This window comes from Plectropomus leopardus, chromosome 2 (genome assembly GCF_026936395.1).
Source record: "Plectropomus leopardus strain MGB_pleo_1.0 chromosome 2, ASM2693639v1, whole genome shotgun sequence".
Classification (NCBI taxonomy): domain Eukaryota; kingdom Metazoa; phylum Chordata; class Actinopteri; order Perciformes; family Serranidae; genus Plectropomus; species Plectropomus leopardus.
In genome coordinates, this window is record NC_142177.1 from 30,794,771 (window position 1) to 30,807,033 (window position 12,263).

The following is a 12,263-nucleotide window of genomic DNA, read 5'->3' on the forward strand; positions in this document are numbered from 1 at the left end:
CACTGTGTTGTCTTTCAAAGGTGTACATCTCCCTCCAGTGGCAAGAGTTCACAAAAACACACAAGACATTGAAAGGTTGTGATTGAGGAGTGTGATTATGTAGCATGTCTTTATTCAGAGACATTCAGATTTACATAGTATAGGACTATGACTTGCTTATTTTCATTTTGTGTGAGGAACTTTTTTCCTTTTTGCTGTCTTTTCATGTGTGTGCTTTTGATCGTTTATGCACTCCTGTGTGTTTGTATGTGTTTGCGTGTTTTTGATGATGTGTGCCTCTGTAAACCCAGAGAGTTTTCCAAGGAGAGAGAGAAGGCCAAAGCCCGCGGAGACTTCCAGAAGCTGCGTGAGAAGCAGCAGCTGGAGGAGGATCTGAAGGGTTACTTGGACTGGATCACTCAGGCCGAAGACATTGACCCCGACAACGAGGATGAGGCCGATGAGGAGAGCAAACGCAACCGTAAGCACCTTCCTCCTGTTACTGCCAGAGTAACGCTGTGCAGGCATCACAAGAGCCTTTCAATACAGCAAACTGATCGAATATGTTTCTGCAACATCAAGAACAATATCCAGCAGGGTGTGTTGTTGTTGGCTTGAAAGGGCTGTGAACTATGATTAGGGACATTTTTATATAATCAGGAAATGGCAGAGTTTCCACTCCAGAAATCTATAATATGTCATAGTGGATTAGCTAACAGATCATTTCTCTCTGCAGGAGAAATGTTTGTCTCAAAATACAGTTTAAAACAAAATAGGTGCTTTTCTTTGCACTCGTGTGTCCATCTGTGTGAAAAGTGCTCTATTTTTTCTCATTGCCCCAGATAACTGGTCAATCACGTCGAGACATATCTAGCACAGATACAGCGGGTGTAAATTAGGAGAAAAAAGAGCCTACAAGCTAAAACATGTGCTTATCTTTTAGTCTGACGATTTTGTATTAACTATAAAACAAGTGAATATGAAAAAATCCACCAGAGAGGAGAGAAGCAGAGAGCTCCACCAACGGTCGCATCAAAAGTGTGTAATTCAGTTCATGCAGATTTTTTTTGTGGGTCTGATCAAGCTTTCCAAAAAAAGCAATTCTGGGAATTGTAGGAAATCACTAACTAAAGCAAAAGTTGATGAAGCGAGGTGATTGAACGCCGAAGTAAAAGGTTAGTTACAATGCAATAATCGCAAAATCTACATGAGTTAACAGTTTCATAACAATTTTCCCGTAATGATGCCACATTACTGACAATATTTGTGCTGTAGTCTTTTGCGTACACAATGCTCACACAAATACACAGCAGGATGTTGCTTAAGTCTTGAAAGCATGTAAAAAGTCTGGGAACTGTGTAGTTCTGCACTGTGGAGTTATACCATTAAAGTATTTTTCTGTGTCCAGGATTTTTTGGGTGGGCCTAAAAGCCTCCTTGATGACGCACAGGAGCCACATAATCCCTCCCCCACTCTATACGAACATTGCAAACTCGCCGCTCACACACAGGGGATGAACAGAACAACACTAATACAAGATATAACTATGAGCTCTAACATTAGAAGTAATCTTAATGTAGTTTCAGGTTTCAGCTCCTCCGGTGGACTTCCCCCAAGCATCTCAGAGCAGAGAATATGTTTTTCTCTCACGGTTTTGAAACCTTACTTTGAATACCTGGAGATTTTTAGTAATGTGAAACACAAGTTTCTGTGGTGTGACAGACTTATTACACATTTATATTTGCTTTACCCAGACTCTAAATTGGATTTTATAAATATTAGACACAAAACCATTAAATATTTTAGAATATTAAATATTTTAGGTCTTAATTGCCACAAATCTCTTTGTATTTAACCTTTCTATATATTTAAATTTGTTTTTGTCAAAATGAACCCACCTCTTCTGCTTGAATTTCCATATTTTTGATGTTACAGAGCTTAAAACATTTTTACCTTAAACTTGCCCTTAAATGCTGGCAAAACTCAGTACTACCTACCTTTACCTTTACCTTTACCTTTACCTTTACCTTTATTACCTCAAAGGCTGGAATAAGAAAAGATGATTTGTCCTAAAATAAGTCTTACATTTTCTTGGAAAGGTCCTAAGATGCATTCAGTTTAAATGCCGGATACCTGTAGACATCCTGGCATAGATACAACCCTCACTGTACAAAACATAGAGGCATGCACTGACGAAGAGCCTTTCTCGTGAGGTGTTTTGGTGTGACCATATGACAGGTGTTTGAAGCAGAGCTGTACAGACTGTTCTTATCTTACCACTCGATGTATGTCACTGATGGAAGTGGGACACGCTGTGAGTACCACTACAGTTATCTGAGAAGGGAAACGGGGGAAAATGATATTTCTTGAGCAGTAGAAAAACTCTTAATCCAAATCCTCTTTATATAAGCAGCACACATGATGCAGAACAGAGAAACTGCAACTGATTCACCTTATAGTTTGAGGTTTTTTTTTACACTCTGTCTGCTCATAACGATCTCCCCTCATTTTCAATGTACTCTGTTCATTTACTGTCGCCTCTCCCACCTGTCTTTTCCTCTCATCAAGTTAGATGTTTGGTTAAAGCTGTGGAGGATCTGTGTGACGAGGAGGCAGGTCCATGCTGCTTTTCTTCAACATCCATCCCAGCTTTCGGTGTCTGTCGACGATACATGAGCCCCTGCTGCCACGTTAACATGCAAATGCTTTAATTTGCACTGTAAAATGTTAGTGCAGGGCCCCGTCACCCGCAGGCGCTTCCAGTGACTAACAGCTCTCCGTGTTGTTCTTCTGCCCTCCTCAGTGTCTGCAGCCCCCATGTGGCTCCTGCTGCTCTTGTCATTGTTGGATATTGATATTTTGAATACTGTTGTTGTCCATGTGGTGCTTGTCTGCTCTGACCCATTTTGATAGCAGCCCATTCTCGCCCCCTCCATGTCCCTCTGCTGTGCCGTTGTGTCTGAATGCATGGGCTTGCATGCATTACACATGAAGGGGTGACTCTGGCTGACCTTACTGAGAAGAAGAAAGGAAGGTTTGGGTGGTTCAGCCAGTCGTCCGACACTCATGGTAAATCCTGTGGTTTCCCTCCAGTCTTCTCTTGCTCGTGTGTGTGTGTGTGTGTGTGTGTGTGTGTGTGTGTGTGCGCGTGCGTGCGTGCGTGCGTGCGTGCGTGCGTGCGTGCGTGCGTGCGTGCGTGCGTGAGTGCGTGTGATGCTCATATTAGTCAGTGCTCAATAATCAGACCTGAACTGTTAGGAGTTGTTGCTTTTTAAGAGCTTAGTTAACTTCATTGGCATTACATTACAACTATTTGTTATCAGGAACGTTCCAAAAACAGCCGAGTCGCCAGACGAAAATATTGGCATTGTACATTTCAGCAACAATGAGAAAATGATGGTGAAAATGGCAAGACACCTGCCAAGCTGCATACCACTGCAGATCCCTACATTTGATAATACGGTTGATAAAGCCGGCGAGAACACAGCAATCTCTAACGGGTGTTTTTTAGCAATCGATTGCTGTCTTTCTAGCAGCTCGTTAGGCCCGAAAAGTGAGATTCTGCTGCTTCTACAGCTGGGATAATGGCACAAAAAGTGGTTGTTGTTTGTTTTGTTTTTTATTTACCAAGATTACCAATTTTCCTGCTGTGATTGTGGTCACAAAATGGATAACTTAAAGCCAAATATAATCTATTTCTATCTATACCCAGTGGTGCAAGAAGTATTCAGATCCTTTACTTAAGTAGTGAAAATATTCTCTTCCAAGTAAATCATTATATAATAATAATATAATAATAAGTAATAATTGCAAAGACAACCATACGTGCTGTTAGCTTTTGATCCAAGTTGTTCCATCAAAACATCTATCAGTGAGGAACCATTGATCTGTTCTTCACAAAAACTTAAATTAATCAAGCAGGTAAGCAGCAGTAGTCCTAAAATCCCATTAAGACGCATCCTAAGTGACGGCTGAGTGAGTCTGTGTGTGTGTTGATGTGCAGCCTAATGTAATACCTCATCACTTTGTGCTTTACTATTGTGTTAAACCCGTCGTGTCTGAGCATCACAGCCTTTTTCAGCTTTTGTTCTCTCCTTTTTTCCTCTCAGTTTTGTTCTCTTTTGAAAGGTCTCTAAATTAAAAAAGCCCATATTTTACTCATTAAATGAGTCTGATGTGGAGTAGAAATACGGCTGCGTTTGATAGCAGGCACGCCCCGTTTCCCTGTCATGTCCCATTTCAAAAGCAGCGGCTCAGTATGAATATAGGAAACAGGGCTAAACCCAGATCACTACTCCAGCAGTCAGCACTATTTTCAGAGCTGAGAGCTGTCCGACCACTCAGGAATCAAAGCCAACACGTCTACATAAGCTAAGCAGCGGCACACACACCACGCTCCCTCATACGAGTTAAAGCACTGAGACGTTTTCGCACAGTTAATCATCATCTGTCTGCGCAGAAAGTCTTTCCGCAGCGCTGGCAGTACTTTGAGTGTAGCATTTCAGAGACAGCTTTAAGAGCTCTGTCCTCCTCGGCCTGCTCCCCTCTTCCCCTCTGCTCCCTCATTGTCTGCATCAGTCAGCCCTCGCAGAGCAGCTGTCCACTCGCCTGTCCCATGTCAGCTCCCTTTCAGCACTTGGTAAATGATACTAATGATGACAGTGATGCACAGCCACAGCGCTTAGCTCCTTCCTCTCTGTGAGGTCAAAAGTTTTGGAGCTGCAACGATATGAAAAATACAATAATTGTTTTATTTTTTTTTAAATTACTATCAAATAACCGTGATGCATTTAGTTTTTTAAGTATAACACTTTTTAAATTTGCTGATTTGTACTGTATGTTTCTTTCTGTCAGAAAAGCGTGATGTGAGGAAAGCAGCTCCTGTTTTATTTCTTTTAATACTTCCTCCCCTGGGATGCACTGCACTGTGTCTATCTGTGAAGATTCCTCTGCCACTGTGAAGCACGTATCTGTATTTTCTTTTTAAATGTCTGCTTTATTTGCTGCTGCAGCGAGCGTGCCAGCCAGCGAAACAGAATCTGTGAACACCGAGAATCAAAACGGGGAGGATGAAAAGACACCATGCTGTGGACCTCTGTGGTGAGAACTTCGCACAACAAACTTTTTCAAAAGCAAGACCACAGTTGTTGCTTTGAATTATAATATATCAGATTCCTGTCCCCTCTGGTTAACCGTGGCTACAGAGATTTAAAAAAACATCAGTCCCTCATGTTAAAAAGGAAAATGTTCAAAAGAAAAACTGACTTAATGTTTATATTATCTTCCTACCTTGTAATATTGTTGACTTTAACACAAAGACACTTTATATGTTTTCAATAAACCCAACTAACCCATCAATGTTCAAAATACTGCAACAACCTGCATTTATAAACTTTGACAAATTGTTCTCTCTTTCAGTCAAAAAATTTCAAAGTCAAAGTTCAGGTCAGTATCTGTGTGTGTGTGTGTGTGTGTGTGTGCGCGTGTGTGTGCGTGCGTGCGTGCGTGCGTGCGTGTGTGCGTGCGTCTGCATGCTGCATGTAGCGGGTACTATAGGGGTTTGTTCACAGCATTTGATTATACAGATTTTTATTTGTAAGTGCTTGGCTTTCATTTTACTGTATTTTAATGAGACTTTACTGTGGGATGATAAATCAACAGACTTTAGAAAGTCAGCATGTACCATAAGGTATTTTTAGAGAATAGTCTTACGCAGTATTTTTCAGCTCATTTACTGTACAGTATGACTTGCAAAAAATATATCGACGCAGTTCCCCTGTGGCTCTTCCCCCTCACTCCTCTGCATTCTTGTTATTAGTGGAAACAAACTCCTTAAAAAACACTGAGGTGATGTGTTTATTCTGTTGTTTAGAAACTGTTCTAATGTGATCAGATCCTTTATTCTTATAAATGAATTCTTTAGCAAAGTCATGCGAGTATCATTCTTCGTTCTGACGTTACTTTCTCCTCCTGCAGTCGGCGCTGGCGCCGCTGGAACAGGTTCTGTCGCAGGAAGTGCCGGTTGGCAGTGAAATCGGTGCCTTTCTATTGGCTGGTCATCATCCTGGTGTTTCTCAACACTCTCACCATATCATCAGAGCATTACAACCAGCCTATGTGGCTGACACAAGTGCAGGGTATGAACATCACTGCAGTACACATCATGTCTTATTTAATTAGTCCAAATTAGTATATTAATAGTATACTGAACAAGGAAGGGACAGAAACTTTTATCTTAGTGAGAAGGCGTGGTTGACCCTGTTACTAGGTATAATGCATTATTTTAACAGATATGATTGGTTGTCACAGATAGGCCTCTTTGTGAGCCTGCAAAGTGTAGATACCCAGTGAAAATGAAATGAACTGTGTCACAATATAAGATTGAGAAAGTGCTGATTGTGTTATCTCACTGCTTCATTTTTCCAGCTGCAAATATTTTAATATTGTTAAGCCGGCAGAATGTGCTTTTAGAAAAAAGGAGAAACTTTTGATCCATGTTGTTATTACCTTATTTGTCTATTTTGTTTAGTTAGTTCTAAGATATCTTGCATTTCAATGAAACTAGGCAGAGATTTCAACAATGAGCTGAGGAGGACCTACATTTATAATGGGGGTGACGTCTTTTGAGGAGTGTGCTCTGTTGCCTGTGACCGTCGTAACTTTTGATATTTTTGGTAGTTTAATTGGCTAATTGGGCAAAAAAGAGGAGTGCCTGTGCTCCTGCAGTGTGCCCGTTTGTCATAACAATAATAATTTTGACAATAATTCTAATAATAATAATAATAATAAGAAGAATTTAAGGTGAATATTTATATATATATATATATATATATATATATATATATATATATATATATACGTGTGTGTATGTATGCATGTATATATAGATATATTAAATTTGATAAAAAATCTGATAAATTACCATGAATATTTGTTTTGTGCAGCTATTATATTTTGTGCAGCCATGCCAGAGGGTGTTTTAATGGTAGAAAATGTTTTGCTGCGTAATTCATTGGTAGAAAAACTACATCCTAATCCATGACCCTAAAACCCTGCGTCTCTCTCATTTATTGCTTTATTTTTTTTTATTTCTTATATTTTGTTTGTTTTTGTTTTTTCCCCAGATGTGGCCAACAAGGTGCTGCTCGCCCTGTTCACGTGTGAAATGTTGGTGAAGATGTACAGTCTCGGGCTACAGGCCTATTTTGTGTCATTGTTCAACCGTTTTGACTGCTTTGTGGTGTGTGGAGGAATCACTGAAACCATTCTAGTCGAGCTGGAAATCATGTCCCCTCTCGGTATCTCTGTGTTCCGCTGCGTCCGCCTGCTGAGGATCTTCAAGGTCACGCGGTACGACTTCCATCATGCTGTGGTTGTTCGTGTGTGTCTAGTGTATGCGTGGTGTTCAGTTTGTCACGGTCTCTCCTCCTTTCCGCTGCTCCACCTTGCTTTACAGTCACTGGCAGTCTCTGAGTAACCTGGTGGCGTCTCTGCTCAACTCCATGAAGTCCATCGCTTCCCTGCTGCTGCTGCTCTTCCTCTTCATCATCATCTTCTCCCTGCTGGGTATGCAGGTGTTTGGTGGAAAGTTCAACTTTGATGAGACCCAGACCAAGAGGAGTACCTTCGACAACTTCCCCCAAGCCCTTCTCACTGTGTTTCAGGTAATTACTGGTCAGATTATGACACACCTGCTCACCACAGTCACTCCCATCTGAACAGCAAACTATGAGCGTCTGTCCATCTATGCATTTGGTGAAAAATGCATGCACATAAAAATATGAAAAAGCTGTTGTACAATTGTACACGCAAACAGTTATAGAAATAATTATGGTAAGAGGTTTCACGGACTGTCGAAGTCTAAAGAGAAGAGTGATAGAGCTATGCCAGATAGTGCTGGTGCAGAAATTCCACGAAGTTTGAGGTCATTGACAAATAGTGTCACTATTACATAGTTTGTCCACCAGAGAGCACCAACAAGTTGATTGTTCATTGTCAAATGTACCGCTGAGTACAGTGGATTGAACCCCTTTTGAAATATTTGTCAGCGAAGTACCCCTTTACACATTTGAGTTGCATTAAAAATAAGATTACTGAATACAAAATGTGGTTAATCAAACCTACATTTGCCTTTTTGTTACTTTTTTGTTTTATTATTTTAAAATGTGCATGATATTTTTAAATACTTGAATGTGGCACTCAGACATTTAAGTTTTGGAATATATTGAATATTGTAATTTTTTAACCTGGTCCTTGAAAATAAGTACTTGATTTGGAAAATTTGGAGAACTAGAAGATAAATTATTTCATGAAATATTTTTCAAAAAAAATGTTTCCCATTTAAAAAAAAGCAAAAAATAAAATCTTTTGGCCATATCTCAGCATGGACATGCATCCCCTTTTTCTCTGCACAGTCTTAGTAGCCCTAACAGGTTTATTGTGGCCTCTCTTTGGGGACGGGGGGTTGAGAAATGTTTAAAACTATAATTGCTGCATGATACTGTTGATGCATCTCCCACAAAATAAATATGATACCGTTTTTAGATCCTGACCGGAGAAGACTGGAACGCTGTTATGTATGATGGGATCATGGCGTATGGAGGCCCTTCCTCTTCTGGGATGATCGTGTGCTTTTACTTCATCATCCTCTTCATCTGTGGAAACTGTATCCTGACATACACTCATACAAACACACTTAACCAACATTCACCATTTGATGTGTGCATAAGATATAATCTTCTACAGAGAGAGTTTTCCTTTACCAAACACTTTGCTCAGATATTCTCCTGAATGTCTTCTTGGCTATCGCTGTGGACAACTTGGCAGATGCAGAGTCTCTCAACACGGACGAAGGAGACAAGAAAGGGTGACAGCAGGATGTCTTAAACTGTCTCTCTGTGACAAATATCATGCTCAAGCTCTGTCGTTCATAACAATATCTGTGTTCGTTTCAGGGACAAAAAGGACGATGACAAAGATGAGAAGGTATCTTTACTTTCTGAATCATGCAGCAAACTTATCGTCACAGTTTGAGGAGTTAAACGTACTGACACACTTTTCAAACTTTCCTTTTGTGTGTAAGGACGAAGAAGAGGACAATGATGACACTGCGGCGGAGGAGGAGGATCCAGAAGTTCCATCGGGGCCTCGGCCGGTCATCTCTGAGCTGGTGAAGAAGGAGAAGATCACACCAATCCCAGAGGGAAGCGCCTTCTTCATCTTCAGCACCACAAACCCGTACGAACTCTCGCACAGACACATAAAAACTAGCATGCCCATATCACACTTTCAAATTCAAATGGCTTTATTAGCATGAACAAAAATGTTATTGCCAAAGCAGTTCACAAAACAAAACAAAACAAAAATTCATTACGTACAGTCATTCATTACATACACATATTAAATTTACAGGTCAATCTATCTCTCTCTATGTATCTATATCTATTCTTCTATCTACACACACACACACACACACACACACACACAAAGATAAATAGATAGATAGATAGAAATAATATATTAATTCAAAATCAGTAATAGAATAAGTCAAGTAAGAGTAATACATTAAAAAGCTGAGTGCAAACTTTGAGGAGTGTGAATTTTAATGTGTATTTTATTGTGTATTTCAGTGTACTCTATTGTATTATCTTTTTTGACTTTTGGACAGTGTCTTTGAATATGTGAAAAGCACTCTATAAATAACATGTATTATTATTATTATTAGTGGCAGTAGTAGTATAGGAGATGAACTCCAGCTGTGATGTGTTGTTGATTCTCTGGCTGCGTTGTATTTCCTTTGTTCTCCAGGGTTCGTGTGTTTTGCCACAAACTTATCAACCACCACATATTCACCAACCTCATCTTGGTGTTCATCATGCTCAGCTCCGTCTCACTCGCTGCTGAGGATCCCATCCGAAACTTCTCAGCTCGCAATATTGTAAGTCCACAAACCTTCGACAGAATTGTGTTTATTGATTTTAACAGGCTTTATAGCAAAGACAAGCAGGTGAAGTGACATCATAAATATATCAGTTTCCTGGCTGTGATTTTAGATCAGCATTTTGAGATGCAGTCGTCATAATTCATTAACCACACTGGTGGTTTTGCATGTTTTAGCTCATTTATTATAACTTGCATACACTACAATAATTTTACCATTACAAAGGAAACACCACGTGAGTTAATGCTGGGGATGTGCGCCATTAGTCGACTAGTTGTTTAAACATTGCTTCCTTTGCTAATCAGCACCAGGAATACTCGTCGATTAAACTCATTATTTAAATAATTACCTATGCCATTGTGTTTACCCAATGAGAAGGCTGTTGTAATAATCAGATATGTTTCCTGAAGATTTATTTTCCTAAAGAATATTTTTTTGGGTAAATGTTACTTTTTTAACTTTTATTTACTGAGTTGCTGCTGTGTTTTGTAGGATAATTTTCAATATTTGTAATGCACACTGCAAGGTGCCACACATTTCAGTGGCATTTAAAATATAGTTCAAAAATCTAATTAACAATTTCAAATCGGTTTTATGATGTACACAATATTTTTTTGGACAGTGTCTAATTTTAAACATTAAATTGTGCATAATTTTGACTGTTTTCTTAGTGTCTTTTTAGTCTAGTTAAAGATAAAACTTGTGTTAAAGTATCAGGGAAATTAGTCATTAAAAATATTCTAAGTTTATTTATTTATTTCTTTTGAGGCAGCAGTCCTGCTTTTGTTTCAGTAATGCAATTAGAGCTCTTTGATATGCAGGACAAAAGCAACTTAATGAGATTTGTTCTTAACAGCACTATTATTTTAGGAAGATTTAAAGCATTTTTCATAATAAGTGAAGCAACAAACAAAGGATGCATTTGTCTTATTTTCAGAAAGGTATCATCAGAAAAAAAAGTATTATTTAATCGACATGAAAGAGACATTTATCTATTTTGTCTGTGAGTCAGAACTCATCTGCCCATAAATCAAAGATTTTGTCATTTCTCTGCAGAGAGGCTCGAGCTGCACTCATTGGGCCTCCTTTACGCTGCAGAGAGGGCAAAACGGAGGAAAGAGAAATACGAGAAACAGATTTTCCTTGTACATCTTCGTCATTTATCTTGTCCTTGACAACACATTTCAAAAAGATGACTCAAAGTTTATTTTCCAAAACAGTACATACAGTGTAATTGCCAGGAAAAAGACGGGATAAATGTTTGAAAATATGGGCTATCCAAATTTAATGCCGACATCTTGCAACCCTGCACATGCTGGTCTATTCCAAATTTCATGATTTAGAGGTTTAGGTGCTCAACAGCAATCTTTTAAATCCAAGAGACTAACATTATCTTTTTGACATTGTTGTTTGTCTCTTGTAATTGTTTTAACAACAACATGGTTTATGAATGCAATGCAGCTCACACATCACAGATGTCAGAATGTCCTTAAATGCACCACAGAGGAGGACTTTTACAAATGTCGCCTGTGTAAACTCACAGAGGACGCATTTTGTACAAAACAAAGGCTGTGGCTCCACTTGTCTTTTCAATCTGACTCTTGTGATCCGACGTGCCAGATCGGGACTCGGCTGTGTCCGCATACATGTGTCCAAACTTGTCATTCAGTGTGACTTGCCTGATCAGTTCGATTATGTTTCCACGCAGGTGTATTACCTGCTCCTTGTCCATGAACAGTGAGTACAAAACGTGTGTTTTCTGTTTAAAAAGTACAGTCGTAGTAAGAAAGTGAGTACTCAGTATCCATCTTTTAAGTGATTATGTCTCCAGTAGGATATGGTCTTGAGTGCACTGCTAACAGGTAGGCCAAGTGCTTTGTTTAAATTATGTGGCAAAGGTGCATATTTAACAGATTCATTGTGGACATTATGAATATTGAGATTATACAGATCTTCCAAGTCAAAAACTGGTAATAACTGGATTACAGAAAACCTAGTGCAAGAGAGAGAATTCCTCTTCTTTATATTTTATTTGTTTTGTAGCAATAGAAAGGCCCTTTACCAGATGTGCTTTGTTGAGGAGAGAGCAGCAGAGGCGAGTGATTAACGCAGCTAGTGGTGCACAGTGGTGTTGGACCACAGGGGGATACGACGGTGGGCCTCAGCTGTGCTCCAGCCCTGCTCTTCCCTTTGCTCCCTTTCGCAAGAGAGACTCCCATGTTCCTATGTTGGATAACTTGTCTGGATTGTGCATTTATGCTGTCCACACCTCAGTGAGATCCTAGCTCAAGTGGGGGGTTTCCAATAGTGCTTTTGGACGCACTAAGTCAAATCATGCAGTGCA

General features: G+C 39.5%; 1 protein-coding gene across 9 annotated transcripts in view; it reads left to right on the forward strand.

Moving 5' to 3' along the window:
• The window catches only part of cacna1da (calcium voltage-gated channel subunit alpha1 Da), a 91,170-nt gene that overhangs the window by 41,125 nt on the left and 37,782 nt on the right, over nt 1-12,263 (forward strand). For 7 of the 9 annotated variants that reach the window (XM_088090769.1, XM_088090768.1, XM_088090773.1 and 4 more), the window contains 12 exons: nt 291-460; nt 2,974-3,048; nt 4,992-5,079; nt 5,398-5,424; nt 5,956-6,116; nt 7,104-7,329; nt 7,436-7,643; nt 8,524-8,644; nt 8,758-8,845; nt 8,934-8,964; nt 9,062-9,216; nt 9,787-9,916. In XM_088090769.1, the coding sequence (XP_087946895.1) occupies nt 291-460; nt 2,974-3,048; nt 4,992-5,079; nt 5,398-5,424; nt 5,956-6,116; nt 7,104-7,329; nt 7,436-7,643; nt 8,524-8,644; nt 8,758-8,845; nt 8,934-8,964; nt 9,062-9,216; nt 9,787-9,916 (1,480 nt within the window). The remainder of the gene's footprint in view (nt 1-290; nt 461-2,973; nt 3,049-4,991; nt 5,080-5,397; nt 5,425-5,955; nt 6,117-7,103; nt 7,330-7,435; nt 7,644-8,523; nt 8,645-8,757; nt 8,846-8,933; nt 8,965-9,061; nt 9,217-9,786; nt 9,917-12,263) is intronic. The other 2 variants (XM_088090782.1, XM_088090794.1) reach the window with 1 other exon arrangement.